The sequence below is a fragment of the Tympanuchus pallidicinctus genome, unplaced genomic scaffold (genome assembly GCF_026119805.1).
Source record: "Tympanuchus pallidicinctus isolate F22 unplaced genomic scaffold, pur_lepc_1.0 scaffold32, whole genome shotgun sequence".
In the NCBI taxonomy this organism is placed as follows: Eukaryota; Metazoa; Chordata; class Aves; order Galliformes; family Phasianidae; genus Tympanuchus; species Tympanuchus pallidicinctus.
This window is the reverse complement of record NW_026294750.1, coordinates 2901699-2919076: the sequence shown is the minus strand read 5'-3', so window position 1 is coordinate 2919076 and position 17378 is coordinate 2901699. Positions and strand designations below refer to the sequence as shown.

Below are 17378 nucleotides of genomic sequence, written 5' to 3'. Positions count from 1 at the left end.
GGCGGGCGGGGGCGCGTTCCCCTGGCAACGGGCGGCCCCGCCGCGGCCCGGCAGTTGCGGGCGGCCGCAGCCTGGCTGCCCGCCGCGGCAGCGCTGGACGGCGGCGGCGAGGCCGGAGGTGCGGGGCGGCGGCGGCGGCGAGACGGGGGATGGGGGCCGCCTCCCCCCGCCACCATGCTGCTGGGCAGGAAGCCGGAGGCTCCGCTCGGTGCAGGTGAGACGGGAGAGAAGCGGAGGGAGCGGCCCCTCGGCACCGGGCGGGACTCGCGGGGGTCGGCGGAACAATGCGGGCTGCGGGCGGGCGGAGCCGGGGAGCTGCGGGTATGGGCGTCCCGTGCTTGCGGTGCGCGCTGAGCGCTCCTTTTCTCTCCGAGTATTTCTCGGCTGCTGAGCAAACAACGCGACCTCTTTTACATTTATTTTTAAAAATTTTTTATTTTTTATTTTCCTCGCGGCAAATCCGCCGGCTTTAATTCCCCCGTATCGTTTGTACGGGGTAACCTACTTCCCAGCTAGTCCGATCAAGGCGTGTGCTCCGTTTGCATTGCTGCTCACGATGAGGCCACTTTGGGATTATCTGCTTAATGCAGGGAGGGGAACGCGCTGCCTCCTGTTCCTGGAGGGTATATTTGCATTGCAAGCATCGATTAAAAAAAGGAGAAGCTCTAAATTAAAGCAAAAGTATCAAACTAAGCTTCCTAAGCAGCGTTATACTCTGGTGTTATAACACTCTGAATGGCGTAGTTAACGATTGTTTACTAATTATATGAGAACCTCCCAAGGAGGCTGTGGATGCCCCATCCCTGCAGGCATTCAAGGCCAGGCTGGCTGTGGTTCTGAGCAGCCTGGTCTGGTGGTTGGCAGCCCTGCATATAGCAGGGGGTTGGAACTGGATGAGCACTGTGGTCCTCTTCAACCCAATTCTATGATTCATGAGTTACACCCGATCGTTTGCCTCCATACGTAGCAATGTGAATTGTCAATAACTGTATGGAACATTTCCAGCCAGGTTTGGAGATGGATTATATGACTCCTATATGAGGATAGATCAGCTTAGGTACCAAGAGTCTGCAAATGAAGAACACAGCCCCTCAGGACTGCCTTCCCTCGGGAGATCTAACGTGAGTACTTTGAAGTTTTCACGTGGTGTTGTGTGGCTGTGTGTCTCGTTATAGAAAGTAAAGGCAAAAGGTGGGATGTTGCTTTTACTGAGCACAAGAGCAATTTGGTATTTTCTACAATGTAAAATCACCAGATGGTGTCAGAAGTCCTGTGTTATTGCCCTCAGCTTGTATCCAACAATTTATTCTACAAATGGTTCAGGCGTTCTGCTGTGTCACCTAATGTGCTGATCAGTACATAAGTCCACACAGCTTTTGCTTTAGCTGTTGCACGTTTCCATTTTAGTTTTCTTCAAGACAATCCCAAGGCTTCAGTGTAGGTTTATGTCTTCAAACTTCTTCCAGAAGTCTTTCTTCTCTGAAAACTCAGGCATTATCTGCTGCTTTGTGTGCTAGCAAAATAGCTCTGCATGGGCTGAAGGTGTAAAGGTGTTTTCTTTATAAGCACTGTGTTTCCTAAGCAGATGTGGGGTTATGCAGTCTTTCCTCACATTGTCTCAACTGAACAGGGGTAGTTGTGTTCGTCTGCACGGTGATCTGACCTTTGTGTGGTTCTTAGATTTGTTTTGTCTTTTGTTGAATTGTGGCAAAACTAAAGGAGCTTGTGCTTAAGCAACAACAACAAAAAAACCCACTATCTAAAAAATGGAAAATAAACTTTTCACTGAACAAGGTGTGTTTGAAAATCATCACCTGGTGTCAAGTTATTCAAACAGATATCAGTAATTAATTTGGTCTTTGCCATTCACTGAGCAAATACAGTAGCACAGGTTTGCCTTCTTGGCTGCATTGAGAAAGCAGAGGCAATACAGTGATTTGGTGAGCAGTAAATTTTGGAGGGAGGGGGGCAAATGAGAACACCTAAATGCAGAGTTTCAGTCTTAGTGTCACTACAACTGCTCATAACTAATCAGAAATCAATAGGCTGGAACCAGCCAGTGAAGTGCAAATGCAATTGTATGAATGTTTTGTTTCCACGGTGCAACTCATCCTTCGTTTGTATGTTGTCCATCACAGCTGAGAGCTTTTTAAGGCAAAATTAAGGGCTGTAAAATGGCCTAGTTTCACTCCTAAATATAAAAAAAATAAAAAATACAATCTCAATGATATCTTGCATGCTGAAGACTCTGTGATGCTCAGCTTTAAAGGAGAAGCGTATGGATTTCAGTGATGCTTGGTTTCTTGCTTTCCAAGATTTTTGCATTGTGATGTAAAGTTACGTGAGAGCTGAGGATGCCTGCTACGTGCAGCTGTTGGTCCTTTTCATCTCCAGCTATATCAGAGAACATAAATATTTCTGCTTTGAGAATAGATGGGTTTGATTCAGTTTGTGGAAATAACCGATGCACTTTGGAGAAGAGAATTGTGTAGGAACTGGCTTGAGTGTTTACTTATAAAACTTCATCTGAAGTGAGAAGGATGTGAGAGTCTTTAATGCAGTGCCAGTTGTGTTGTCACTGTAATTTCCTGGCTTCTAACAGCAGCATATTTTATCAAGGACAAAGGAATACTGGGATTTGTAAGAGCAAGCTGCTGAAGGAAAGCTGGTGTTGCCCAGAAGTCATCTGACTTCGAGTCAGATGGAGCTGTGTGTGTATCCTGCTGTCCTGTGGCAAAGGATTGTGGCAGTCACCTGAGAATGAGAACTCAGCCCTTGCTGCTGCCAGGCTGGATGTGGTCTGGTGCTGCACATAGCAGGGGGTTGAAACAAAATGAGCATTATGGCCCTTTTCAACTCAAGCCATTCTATGATTCTGTGATACTTGGGGATGCTGAGCCTGGTCTGGGCTCCAGAACCATCATTTCTTCTGTAAGAAATGATTGTGGTAGAAATATGGTCTTGAATTCTTTGTTTATTGAGGAAGTTAGAAGCAGTATTTGCTGCAAACTGCGCTTTTAGGTGGAACGGGGTTTGTTGAGCTTTGGTGCTTTATCTTGTTTGTTTGTAAGCATGCTGGTTTTGTGTGCTGCACTGAATGGTGTTTTTGCTGGCTCTGGAAATACGCCTTCCTTATCTCAGAGGTTCAGCCAGGCTCCAAGAAAAAGGCGTTCATTCTAAACTACCAGGGCTGGGCTTTGCTTTTCTCACTCAAGACCTTCTGGCCTCTCACAGAGCACCGAGGGTTGGGGCTGATAGGGCTCTGGGCACTGGAACTCAGTAGGATGCATCCAGTGGCCTCGCCAGCCTTCCTCTGAAAGCAACTGCTGCAGGAAATGCCCATCTTTTGGGCTTATGAGCAAAACACGCAGGCTTTGAAGAGATGTAGCTTGCTTTTGGTGAGAACGTTCACTTCTTTTATTTATGGGCTGTGCTGGGATGTTAGATTTTGTGTAACTAAAAAGGAATTTGGTTTTATTGCGATGGCTCTGCAGGTTTATTTATATTTTTGTGTGATTCCTGTGCAGCTATTTCAGTTTTTGGGGATTGGGTTTGGCATGTGTCTCAAATCTTTATTTTTAGATTAAAGGACGGAATGGAAAACAGATGTTGCTACTCCAGTCTCGGCTTCTTCCATGTTGTGTGGGATAAAACAACACCTCTTTGCTGTCTGTCAGCATGGAGAATCAGTGGGGAGAAGGGGGGAATAACTGCTGTGCAAATCGTGGTCTGAGTTCCAGGCAGTTCAGCACTTACTTGTTTGAAAATGTCAAACTTGAAGCTTCTTCTCGTTCTTATTTGCTATTTCTGATGCAAGTATTTTAACATATGGCAGTAAGTGGCAGTGGTTACAGGCTGCTGCCAGAGAATAAAAGATATTCTTGATTGTGAAGGACTTCCAAGTCTGTTTTCTCGTAGTTATTCAGCTATTGTGATTCCAGAGGGACTGTGGTTATGATGTGTTTTTCCCCTTTAAAAAAGAATAAACACAAAACCAAATGTTTATACGTATGAGAAACTTTATATACAGAAGATCCATCTTGTCCTGCTGTCATCCTTTTGCTTTCTGTTCAGCTTGGCTACACCAGCCTGACATCATTTGCTGTTGCCTCTTTGTCTCTGTGGCACGCTTGTCCTTGCAGTGCTGCCAGCACTTCTCTGCACATCCATGTCGTGCTGCTTGTTTCAGACAGGTGCAGATTGCATCTGTCATTGGTTGTGTTTGCTGCACCCGTGTTTGAAGCTAAACATAGCCGTTCCCCTGGCTGTTTGCTGACTGTGTGCATGCTGCTGGAGATAGGTATTGTGTCCTTGTTTGAATATTGGGCTCTCTAGGGTTTTACCCTGCATGGGCTTAAAAATGCATTTGTGCATGTGCTTGTTTCACTAAGTTGCATTCTCGTTTGTTTCCCTTCTGTAACTACACTTTAACTTGAGTTAGCATAGGTAGTAAGTGCAGCATGCTATATTTGTTCCCAACGGAAATGCAAAACATGCTGGTGTTACTGTTTTTATTTGTGATACTGATTTCATTCTTAAAAGTAAGCTTTGTTTGATCATTTTATTGTGTTTCTATCTGTAGGTTTGTAGCAACAAACTTGCAATGAAGGATCACCCTCTGAGTGGGAGCCAGGTCAAAGTGGAACAATTGTTCGAGGACTCTGGGAACAGGAGGAGCAGCACCCTTCAGTCTGCAGGAATTACTTGTTCAGAAAGATCTCTTCCTTCCCTCACAAAAGATAAAAGCATAGAGAGCTTAAGCACTTCTAAAGGTGGCAGCAGTTCCTCGAAATCCCACAAGGCCGTTTCCCAGGCTCCAGAGCAAGCTGTCAAACAGTACAAGCATCAATTATCTGCGTATGAGCAGCAAGAGATATTTAACTTCTCTGAGATTTACTTTGTGGGTCCAGCTGCAAAGAAGAGGCAAGGAGTGATTGGTGGACCCAACAACGGAGGTTATGATGATGACCAAGGCAGCTACATTCATGTGCCCCACGACCATCTCGCTTACCGCTATGAAGTGCTCAAAATCATCGGCAAGGGCAGTTTTGGACAAGTTGCTAAAGTCTATGATCACAAACTCCACCAGCATTTAGCCTTAAAGATGGTTCGTAATGAAAAGAGATTCCATCGGCAAGCAGCAGAAGAAATCCGGATCCTGGAGCACCTGAAGAAGCAGGATAAAACTGGCAGCATGAACGTTATTCACATGCTGGAAAGCTTCACCTTTCGGAACCACATCTGTATGACCTTTGAACTCTTGAGTATGAACTTGTACGAGCTGATAAAAAGAAACAAGTTCCAGGGCTTCAGCATCCAGCTGGTGCGCAAGTTTGCTCACTCTATACTGCAGTGCTTGGATGCTCTCTATAGAAACAAAATCATACACTGTGACTTGAAGCCGGAAAATATCCTCCTCAAACAGCAAGGGAGGAGTGGAATCAAGGTTATAGATTTTGGGTCCAGCTGTTTTGAGCACCAAAGAGTCTACACGTACATTCAGTCTCGATTTTATCGAGCACCGGAGGTAATTCTAGGCAGTCGCTACGGGATGCCCATAGACATGTGGAGTTTTGGCTGTATTCTGGTGGAGCTGTTGACTGGATACCCTCTTTTTCCTGGAGAGGACGAGGGAGACCAGTTGGCTTGTATGATGGAGCTTCTTGGAATGCCCCCTCAGAAGCTTCTGGATCAATCCAAGCGAGCCAAGAACTTTATCAACTCCAAGGGTCATCCTCGCTACTGCACTGTGACGACGCATGCAGATGGAAGAGTGACCCTCAACGGGAGCCGATCGCGCAGGGGAAAAGTGCGAGGGGCTCCAGGGAACAAGGACTGGGTGACAGCTCTGAAAGGCTGCGACGATCCCTTGTTCATAGAGTTCCTGAAGGAATGTCTCAGCTGGGATCCTGCTGTGCGCATGACTCCAAGTCAAGCTTTAAGGCACCCCTGGATTTGTAAACGAACCCCCAAACCACCCAGCACTGATAAAGCCTCCAGTAAAAGGATTTCTAGCTACACGAGTTCCTTCACAGGAATTGGTTCCAAGTTGCCTCCTGTGGTTGGGGTAGCAAACAAGCTGAGGGCTAACTTAACATCCGACGCCAATGGCAGTATACCTTTATGTACTGTGCTGCCAAAGCTGGTCAGCTAGTAGCAAATGACATATTGCCAGAATACGTACTTTTTATTTTAATTATTTGTTAATAACGTCAAAGGAAGTTAAAGGCAGAGGTTTTTAATGGATTTAAACACTTAAAGGCCTAACTTTTATCAAACTGTTTCTCTCGCAGCGTGGTGCGTGTGGCATCCTGGGTAGGTTCTGCTCATCTGATGGGTAACGTGGCAGTTTGGCTGCTATGCTATTTAATAATGCTGTTTTGCAAACCAAACTATTTCTTATCAAGACAGGTTAGGAGATTATTTTGCTTAAGACAGCGAGGGAAATTGACTTATGATGTGTATTTTCAGTTAATCCCCAAATTAACTTTTTTTTTTAAATTGTATTCTATTCTAGGGAGAGTTTTTACATCTGTTGTCACAAGCACAAATGCATTATTGGTGTAATGCATTAAGAACTCGCTAACTTATGTCTGAAGGATTGGACTCCTCTGTGCTGCTTTTCCCTCTTCTAAGAATTTTAAGGAATACCTTTGGGTAGAAACACCAACAAATGTGGTGTTGACATTTTGTAGCCTGATTTTAATTCTTTTTTTCCAGGGACACCATGGAACACAGGAGGTGTAGATAGGTGTAATTCCTGCACATGTGCTGTTTCCCTTAACAGTCTGTGGAAGGCTGACAGGGAAGCTCAAGGAGCAGAAGGAATCCATTGCAGGCGTGGGCTGCTTTGTTTGGGGCTGATGATTGCATTACATGTTTCTTGGAGCTCAGATTTATAAGTTCTCCCAGTTGTGTGTCTGTGTGTGTGTGTGTGTGTGTGTTTGCTCACTGATGTGAGTTCTTGGTTTGGTTTTGTTGTTGTGTGTGGAGTGAATTCCATTAAATTCCATGGAAATCTAAAGCATGCCACCTTGATCAGGCAAGTAAAAGTTCTCAAGACGTGTAGGATATAATAAAACATGTGTGGAACAGGCCTGATAAATAGAACAGCTCTCCAAAATCTCAATGTAATCTCAGGAAGGACTGATAAGATGCAAAAATTCATAGATCCAAATCAAGCTGAGCTATGAGATGAATTATTTTAATTCTAATTGCATTCCTTCGGGTCTGTGCGAGGTGTTTCTGCATGCTTGAGATGTGTGAGCTTCTCATTTCTTTATCTTCCAAGAACACGGGGTGATGGTGTGACCTGTAACGACAGCAGCACAACTTGTTCTGGTTCTCAGCTCTTGGAGCCACATGGCATGGGTCCATTTACAAAAACATCTGATCTCCTGCCAGGTTCCTGAATGCAATTTTAAACACAATTTAGAGCCTTTATGAAGAGAGGGTTTTAAATTTAATGAGTTTCTCTGCAGCAAGTTTTTAGTACTAAAACAAGGAGACTTGTTCTACAAACAAAAAAAAAGGCTCAGGGTGATTTGTAAGATAAGGTGACCACATGTTCAATAGCAGAGTTGCCTTCTGAGAAGATGGGGCTGTGCTTTCAGCTTCGCCCTGCTCTAATTACAGCACTGCTCAAAAGCTGGATGGAAAGGCCAAAGAGTCAGAGCCAAAGCCCCAGGCTTCCCACAACTGTTCTTTAAGCAGAGATTCTCACACAGGAGCTTTGCTGACTTGTGTTTTATGAGGGTAAATGCACTCAGCTCAGTGATGCTATTAAAACAGTGAAGTCTAGCTTTTATCCACGTGGCCACGAGCAGCACCAGTGCATGTGGTGTTTGTGGTTCACTTCATAATAAGGCGTGAGGGGTGTTTTTGTTTGGCAGAGCTGAGCACTGTTTTGTTAGAACGTACAACCAGGGAAACAGATTTTGGGGGGATGTGGTGGAATAACACCACCAATTTTAGCAGCATCTCTAATAGATGGGACACGTTTCTCAAAGCCAGGAACATCCTATTTCCTCCTCTGACTTTCCTATTTGCATTTTTAACTCTATATATATATATATATATTTTTTTTTTCTTTTAAACCAGCTGGGTGAGGAAGAAGGGGAACCTTTTGAGGAGCAGTAGATTGGTAAGAAAGATGTGTGGAAAAGGAGCACTTTCTATAGAAAGACTGTACAGTGGTGATAGTGTTTGAAGCCAGGAAGAAGACAGAGTTTGTATTAGGAGCTATGCAAGGAGAAGATGGAATACCCTTTTTTCAGGAGCAGCAACCAGTGGCTTGGCAGTAGAACACTTTTCATCTCTGCAATACCCAATGTGGAATGATTGTTCTCCTGGGACTTCTGGGATCTGGTTATGACGAGGTAACTTCTCATGTCACAGCTGTGAAACTACAAATGGAGTCATTAGCTGGCAAAAACATTGGCTTTTTCCCTCAAAAATGTGTTTGCCTTGACCTGACCAAGCAAGGTGCTCTCTGTGAGCTGTGCATGTTTAAGAATCAACCTCATTTACCTGGGACTATTCCTGTGCTTTAAAATCACACGCTTAGTTAACTATCTTGCTAATTTGAGGCTGTGATCGATGTGGCCACAGCAGATGAGAAGGAAAAAGAAGCAACTTTGGAAGATTTCTACCGTATTGAAAAAAGGTTCTACGTAACCCAGAGAGCACAGCTCTGTGTTTATTCACTAAGCCCCATTTTCTTACGCAGTATTTGCTTTCTAGGAAGAGTGTGGCACAGTGTGCCCAAAGTGGGAGAGCCCTTCAAGGGAGATAATAAATCCTGTGTCTGGGAGAGCTGAGTTCTCATCCCTACAAACACTTCCCTTGTTGAACTCATGGTGGGTTCCTATGGGAATCACACCCAGCCGTGCTCACAGGGCTGGAACACAGGCTGTGTTGTTAACAGTGTCGTTTATCAACCACGGATGTGTTTGCAGTGTCAGTCTTGAGTGAGATGATGTCGAAGCTCAAATTCACATTTGCTTTTTGGGCAGCCAAGCACTATAGTGAGATCTGAGGTTGTCAGGAGTGCATCACTTTTGTTACTTGTGATACTGGTTAGGATGCTGAAGTGATACGGGGCTGAACTCATCTAAATAGATGAACAAGACAGTGTTTGTTTTTGAGGAACCTCTTTGTTTTGTCAGCACTCGTGAGGTTCCCCTGCACCCTCAGTCATGTTCTCTTAGGAAGTTAGCATGCCACAGATGTCAATTGCTTGGGATTCTGACAAAACAGGCATCACGTTTCTAGGAATTGTAGTGAAGTCATCCAGACTTGTTTTTCAGTGTTCCTTGCAGTGTTCCTTCTGTTTGACTGCTCGTTATCATTACTCTTTGTGTCGGAAGTAACGCGCTGTTTACTGTCTGCATTTTTAGCTGTTTGTTTTAGCAATATTTGTAATGCAAAACAAATGACAAGGCACGAGCATCTGCCAGATATGCATTGCTTTTACGCTGGGGTCCAAATACCACGCAGCTGTCTCAGTTGCAAGGAGAAACTTGTTTCTGTTTGAACTCAGTGGGGCAGTGATGTGGTCGCTGTGGGATGCGGTGCTGCAGCCCCCAAAGCAGACTGGTTTGGGCTCATCAAGGGCAGGCAGTGCACACTCTGCCTCCAATGTGCTCTTTGCTAGGGTTTGCTGCCCGGTCTGTCCTGTCTGAACAGGAGTTGTGCTTGCCTGGTAAGCTCAGAGCTCAGAACAAACCCCTCTGTAAGGTTTGAGGTGCATTATGCAGTCTATCATTGTTTACAATGGCTGTGAGGGCTTCCCTGCTGTTGGAAGCAGTTGGAATTTCGCAGTAGAGGTTCTTTGCAATGGTCATCTTTGAATCTACCTCCGAAATAAACCTCGGGTCCTTTCTAAAGGGATGTTCACTGCAGACTGCAGCTCTATTTTGTTTTTTTAAAACACTGATAGCTGTTTTGGCTGTGAAATGTACACGTGATGATCTCAGCAATGTCTTACTAATCCTATCCACATAAGCGAAAGGCTGATTGCGCACTCAGATCTGGGCTGAAATGATTGACACAAATCCCCTGCCTGCCAAAGTTTAATGCTGGTATGGAAGCGAAGAGCCAAAATAACATGGGAAGATCTGCAGTGCTTCTGCGTGGTACCCAGCTGGGATGGAAAGCAAGCCACAGTGAAAGACTTTTCCTTAATTAAAAGAGCTTGCAGCTTTTCCATGCATCGAGCGCTAGGAGCTGTGGGTACCCAGCATGTCTGAAACTGGACATCATGGTTTTTATATCTGATGTATATCACAGATACCACTTGATGATTATTCCTTTTTTTTTAACTTGATAAGGGTTTGGGGAAATGTCTACACTTCCCACTTTGCATAAAAGAGCTCTCGAGTGTTCAGAAGCTCCACCAACACTTTGTTCTCAGCTCCCACTGTCACGTTTTAGACCTTGGGGTCATCAGAGCAGTCTTGCATGGGTGAGCATCGCTGTGTTCAGAGGGAGCACAGACCTCAGCCCTGCAGGAACAACCCGTGTTCCCTATCCATAGTACTGTGCCTTATTATTTGACCAGCCTACATTTGTCTTGGTGCAATGAATTTACTATTCAGGGTTTCTTATACTTTGCAGCTGTCCACACTAAATGTCGGTGCGTGTGAGGAATTCACAGGTTAGCCTTCTTATTGTAAATAACTGTGAGGTGGAAATGTAGGAAACACTTAAGGTGCATGTGAACATAACCCTGTGAAGGAACACTTGAAGTCGGTCTCAAGCTCTGTATCTCAATGTGACGGGCAGATATTTCCTAATGTTGTACTTCAGTTCGTTTTTAAAAGAAAATAAATGCATAATTTTCTTTAGCATCAGACTGTGAATTCCTGAAAGAAGAGCTTGGTTTTAATCTGTTACGGATTGCTTCCAGAGAGTGCAAAGTGCTGCTGTTGTTTGTGTGGCCAGGTGCTACCCTTCATGTCGAAGCAGAGATGGGCAGGAGGTTTTTGGACTCTACGTGGTGATTTCAGTGTGTGCTGATGGAGCTCTCTGATGTGACAAACGTGCTGTAATTAGAACACCCCGCAGTTTTGCCATAACATTGGTTGGTCATCACTTTCTTATTTAGCCCAGTGTTCTTTTTAAGGCTCAGAATCCTGCTTATCCCCGCGCTGCGCTGAGAAATCCAGCAGCAGCCACTTAAGGAAGATTTGCTTTTATTAGAAACCTATAAATGGGAAACGTCCTGCACACCAGTGGATATCGGAATAGTTGGGAGGTGAAATCATCCTGCAATAAAAAGGCCTGTAGTTATGACCTGCGTGGTTAAGTGATGTACATTACATGCAGAGCCACACTTTGCAGGCAGCAGAGTGAGGTTTTTCCCTTCTTTTAGTGTGGGTGAATGTTTGATTAAACAAGAGCTGATATAGTAACAGAGGGTGTACATACAGACACTGGGTGTTCTCTGAGTTTCTTTATGTGTGGATACATGGATGTAAATGCAGGCTGGAGGCTCTGGGCTGTGTGTTCCCATAGGGCTGCAGTGCTGGCAGTCCTCTGGAGTGGCTCTCAGCCCTTCACACACACACACACACACACACACACACACATACTGCTCACAGGAGGGTTTGGCCCATGCCTTGGGATTGCTTGGGCTGCAATTTTGCCCATAATTAGGTTTTCTTGAAGCATCAGAGCCGGTGCTGCTCTCCATGTGATTCATCTTATCCTTTTTATAAACTGAGTCGTCCTCTGCACAGAAGATGAATGGATGGTGGGCCGTGCTGAGATTGTTTTCTTTCCTCTTGTCAGATCTGCCCAAAAGGCTCTGCAAACACTTCTCACAACCACGTGTGTGGATGCTCAGAAGCACAATTGCTCTGAAGGTTCCTTCCTTCCCCATCACCTGAGTGCAGCCGTTTCTCTCTCTCCTCTCACAATTTGGGTTCTGTGAGCCATTCCCATGGCGTGTTTCAGTTGTGCTCAGTCTGTGGGGCTGAAATGCACTCAGTGGAACCTGCTATGCCCTGCTGCTGAGAAGAGCTTTCTGAAGATGCCGAAGCCTCAGCCCCAGCCTTGACTGTGGAGCAGCACCTTGTAGGGGTTTGCATTCCTCTAGAAGCTCTGAAATTCGGCTTTGCAGGTGGAGGGGCTGGGAGAGCTGAGAAAGAAAAGAGCTCAGAAGAAAGGATTCCCACTGGCTGTGCCCTGCGTGGCTGAGCTGCAGGCTTGCACTGGTCCTCCTGCACAGCTAAAGGATGAGAAGGAAGAACACAAGTTTCCCTCAGTGCCACTATGGATGTTCAAAGGTCCTCACCCATATCTGCACAGCCCAGGGCCCTGCACTGAAGTGATGTCTTTAATATCTCTGTTCAGTGCTGGGTGACAGCAGTGCTGATAGTGCTGGCATTGCTGCTCCGGGAGGCGCTGGTGATGGATGGCAGAAATGAAGCGGTGCTGGAGGGCTGAGCAGCCAGCTGTGAAGGCATCAAAGAGGAGAGGTCACGCAGGGAATTCACACCAGAAGTTCCCTCTCTTGAATTGAAGCACAAAACAAATGTGGGCAGGCGAGCAGAGATGGTTTTTCTGGTATGAGCATAAATCTCTGAGCCGTAAGCTGAATATCCCCTGTATATCCCTTCACAATTCCCTTCGTTGCTGTTGCCCTGTGCAGAGCTCAGTGCATTGCAAGCCTTTGGCACCGCTCTGTCCCTGTGCTGCCAGCTCATCCTGCAGAGCTGTGCTGGGGCTGAGCACCCAGGGGACCTCCTGCCCCAGCTGTGCCCACAGCAGTGTGCTGCCTGCATGTTCCTCTGGTCTCCTTTGGATGCACATAAACTGGGATGCTGCAGGTTCTGCTCCTTTGCTGGGAAGTGCTGCGGGATCCTGAGGGCTTTATGTCCCTCATCATCTCATTTCTTGCTGTGTGAGGCAATGGTGCTGCTTTAGGAGCATCAATACGTTGGCAAGGGGGTGAGAGAGAGACAAGACTTCCTGCTCAGCTTTTTTCCTTCCCCCTGCTGCGATCACATGCAGTGCCATAACTATTTCCAGCCCTCCCTTTAGCACTTGCAGGACCACACGTGACCCTTTGACACATCCCAGTGTGATGGGAAACGCACGAGGCTGGCACAAAGCTGAACAAATATTCCTAGATGATTCATTTTTTTTTCTCTTACACCTGACCCTTCCCTCGTTGCAACGCAGAGGAGTAGTAGAGGGATGGCATAAAGTGATGATCCCCACCTGCAGCTGCATCCTGCTCCCCCCACTGTGCTGCACCCAGCATCTCAATGCATGCCAGCACCCCAGAGCCCAGCATGCAGGAGGGCATCACTCTCAAAAGCTGCCTGAAAAGATCCCTGCAGCACAGCCTGGGCTGCTCACCAGGAGCAAAACCATTTATAATGTAAACAGATCCCTTCCACCCAAATAAATAGATACGCCTGGCTTTAATAAATAAATTATATAAATAGAGGGAGATACATCTTACCTAGCTGCCGTTGCTATTATTTCCGTTGCTACATAAACAGTTTTATTTCTGGCCCGTGCCACATGCCAGGTCACAGCCTGCTGCAATGTAATCTCTGTTCCTGGTTTCAGCACACCGGGGTGAATATGGTGCTGTCAGAGCAGGGCCCTTCCCACAGCCCTCAGCAGCTGCTCCAGTTGGCCACTTTCAGCCTGTTGCTCAGTGCCCCAAGTGTTTTTCCACTTGCAGATAAAGCCCCATCAGCACCCACTGACACTGCGCTGAGCAGGGGGTGCTGCCCCTCAGCTCTGAGCCTTGCAAGGCTGCATCGCCCTCAGCCACTTCTTAGGTTTAGAACGTGCCTTTTTTTAGTCTTCCTGCTGGTTGTGCTCCCTGTTCCTTCCTCCCCTTTCCTTGCAGGCAGTGCTCATTTCTTGCACCTGAATGCATGGAGCTCAGTGAGTCCTTGCTGCTGATGGGCAACAGATGCCTGGGCATCCCTTCTTGCAAGGCACAGCAGTGCTGCTGCAGAGAGATGAGCCCTTCTGCTCCTGGCAGCACAGCTACTGTAGGGAAAGGCAGACAGTTGGGGATAAAAACTCCTGCATTACGGATGTGAAGTTGTCCAGGTTTGTACAGAATCCTCTGCACAGCAGCTGCTGCCACACACATGGGGCTTTTAGGTTATAGCACTGATATGTTGCTAAAAGCTTGTTATGGACCGAGGGCTGAATACCCCACAAAAAGCAGCAAACAGAAAGAGCCTGAGGTAACACTGTGTGTTATTTGCTGCCCCAAACACCTGGAGAGGCTGTGTGAAAAAGCAGTGAGAGCCTCAAAGTCCTCACGATTGTGTTGAGGCTGAAGGCAGCTGTGGCAGCAACAAAAGCCATAGGATTGAGGAGCTTTGCAGGGTCCCCACTGGCACAGAAATCCCAGCAATGGTCCCCATGGGCTCTGCTGTGTCCTGCAGGGCAGCCAGCAGCAGCGTGTGGGCTGCAGGCTCCCACTGGATTAGGGCCAGCCTGGGAGCTGCTTATCCTAATGGAGCTAATCTCCCTAATCTCATTGCACAAATGCCTCCCTCCTCTCTGCTGGCAGACTGCAGGGACCTGAGCACGAGGTGGATGCCAGCAGATGTAAATGCATTGTTCATTGGAATGGCCCGCTTTAAAAGCAGGTCCCTCGTCCCAGCACTGAGCTTCTCACCCTGCGTGCTGCCCTTCTGCTGTTTTCCCATCCATCCAACCTCCTGCAGCTTATCCCCTGTTTTTCCCCTTTCTGTGGGTAGCACAGAGGTGCTCTCGCTGTCTCTGCTCTGACACCACTGCCTGCTGACAGGGCCTGGCTCTGCTTACGTCCATCCGAGTTATTTCTCACTCAGAGGCCCCTGAGCTCCCTATCTCTGCTCCAGAACCGACTGTGACATCGACTGTAGTGATAAGTGGTGTGGAAATGTGAGGCAGTGCCAGCCTTGCTGCCTGCTGTGGGGCACTGGCAGGAGAAGCAGGCGGCTCCATCCTAAAGAATGTCACCTAATTTTGCTCAGGGACTGCAGCTGTGGATCTGCAGGAACCCAGGACCTGCAGGGAGCTCACAGTGGGTCTGTTCCCACCACAACACCCTGAGCTTCTTCATCAGGTTGCTGAGCTGAAAGCCCATTCCCTCTCTGTGTTGGTGCTGCTGTGGATTTATAGGAAAAAACAAATAAATCTGTGCTTAGAAAAGCTGAGGTGAGGGCCAGACCTGCAATTCTCACTCCTTGTGGCACAGCTGTGAGGCTGAGCTGCTGCTGTGCTACAGAGGAGCACTAATATTTGCTTTCAGGTTCTGTTTTTCCCCCCGTGTGGGATCTGTGGCTTATCTTGTCAGTCGGGCTACATGCCTTTCAAAGCAAATTCTTTTAAAAGGTATTTATTCCCATGCTTCTGAGCTGTGGTTTTTTTGTGACTGTGAGTTCAGGCTGTCCATTGGCATCACCCCGTGGGCAATGAATCAGGATTCATTTTCCATTTGGAGAGAGAAAAAATAGCCCTGTGTGGAGAAAAAGTGCTGTATGGGGTCAGCTCTGGGGTCTGGCTGCATTTTTAATGCACGGAGGAGCATGGGCTGCTGTGTGCTCCTCCAATGCTGAGCATGGGGGAGCAGCAGCTGGGGGCACAACCCTTGGTCCCAAGCAATAGTTCCCTGTGTTTCTCATAGCTGTGGGCTCTGTGTGCCCAGCAGAAGGACTGTGAGGCCATTCCATGGGCATGCCAGCACTGCTGGGTGCTAATCTGCCAGAGAAACCATGCCAAGGGCATTTCTGCCATTCTGCTGCAGGATGGGGTGCCAAGGGGAATATCCTTGGCTGGCACCAATGTTGCCAGCTGGGAATGTCCCTTAGTGCCCCAGGGCTTAGGGAAGGCTCTCCATCTAAATGCAGGATGACAGCAGATGAAGGGCAAAGCGCAGAAAGCGTACGGTTACTTTTTTGGCTTGTGAATCCAGGTTAGAACAGCTCCTTCCATCCCTGAGGAGCCCACAGTGCTCTATAAATACACCGTGCTCTGGGATCCCTTCCCAGGGACACAGCAGCTGCCGGAGCAGCACAGGGCTCCCATCCCATCCCCTGCACCGAGAAGGCAAAAACCACAACTGCTCCTCCTCTGCTCGTTCCAACCCTCCGCTTTAAGACACGAATAGCAGTAATGGGGATTAACGATATCTCCTCAATTCAATTACCCCTACCCTAGAAGCATGCAGGATTCTTTAGATGTATTATCATTGTTAAGTGGGAGAGCTTTCCAGCAGCCTGCCGCTCGTACAAATCCACCCGTGGAGAAGGACGGGATGCACGCAGCGTTAATGATTGTTACCCTAATCTACAAGGCCTATTTTTCCCGTTAACTCTGTGATAATCAAATAATAATCCAGCTAATTACTGGCCGGGGAGAACACGTTGGCAGATCAGCCCTCAAACCTGCTGCCAGCACTGCTGTAGCCAAATGGAGATGGAAATGGAAGGAGGGAAAGATCACTGCAGCGGCTGAGCAGGGCGAGGACTGCGGGGCCGCTGTGTTTCCCCAGTGGCGAGGTTTCTACGTGCTGATAACGGGTTGTTCGTACAGATTGCCTTCTCGGAAGCTGTTTCCTTGTAGGCGTTGTTGCTGTTTTGTTGTTTCTTTTCTCCCCAGCAATCCGACAGCTGCAAAGCTCAGTGTGCTCCGGGGGCCACCTCGTGGCTGCACGATCGCCCTGCAGAGCCAGGCGGTCATTAGCGTCCTATTCTTTAATTTTTTACGTTTTTCCTTTCTTTATTTTTTTGGTCTTTTTAATTTCAGCATCGATTTTTTTTTTCCATTTTGTATTTTTATTTTAAAGTTTTGCCTTTCGTTTAATTTCTTTCGGTTTTCATTAAATCCTCGGGTGGGCGATGGTGGAGCTGATGAACCCGGTGCTGCAACAGCTGTAGGCTCCTGCAGGGCGCTGCTCGGGCTGGGTGACGATATAAAACGTGAACGAAACTGACGGAAGCAGAGCAGCACAAGAGGTCCACGGTTTCCTTTTGCTCACATTCCACTCTGAGCTTAAGGCTGGGCTGGAGGGATGGGAGGTGGTGCTGAGAGGCCCTACGCAGCTCCACAGTGTCACTGAACCATGTGAGGTTGGTGTAAAGAGGGCTGGATCTCCCCCAGACGTTGTTAATTGGGATGACAGATGCTCCTCTTTACTAATGATGCTCTTTGATTAGCTGAAGCTCCTGTAACAGCTACTGATCAGGTTTTGTTAAAAACTGACTTTTAAAGAGTGTAGAGCTGACCTTTTCTAACAGATGGGGCTGTATTATTGGCTTGACTAACAGATTGGAGCAGATGCTATTGCTCATGGAAGGTACAGGCATGGCCCAGGGCCTCCTCCTCTGCTGCCAACGCTCCCCCCACGC

The 17378-nt window shown here is 47.1% G+C and overlaps 1 protein-coding gene across 3 annotated transcripts; it reads left to right on the top strand.

Moving 5' to 3' along the window:
- The first annotated feature begins 71 nt into the window (after positions 1-71).
- On the top strand, positions 72-10850 carry DYRK3 (dual specificity tyrosine phosphorylation regulated kinase 3). 3 transcript variants are annotated; one of them, XM_052698244.1, is made up of 3 exons: positions 72-214; positions 1010-1121; positions 4583-10850. In XM_052698244.1, exons 1-3 carry the CDS (start codon positions 150-152, stop codon positions 6152-6154), a joined length of 1749 nt encoding a protein of 582 aa, XP_052554204.1. In that variant the 5' UTR covers positions 72-149; the 3' UTR covers positions 6155-10850. The 3 variants fall into 3 exon arrangements, with proteins under 3 accessions (XP_052554204.1, XP_052554205.1, XP_052554206.1); XM_052698245.1 differs by having other exon boundaries at positions 1006-1121; XM_052698246.1 differs by lacking the exons at positions 72-214; positions 1010-1121 and adding an exon at positions 3220-3398.
- Positions 10851-17378: the final 6528 nt, after the last annotated feature.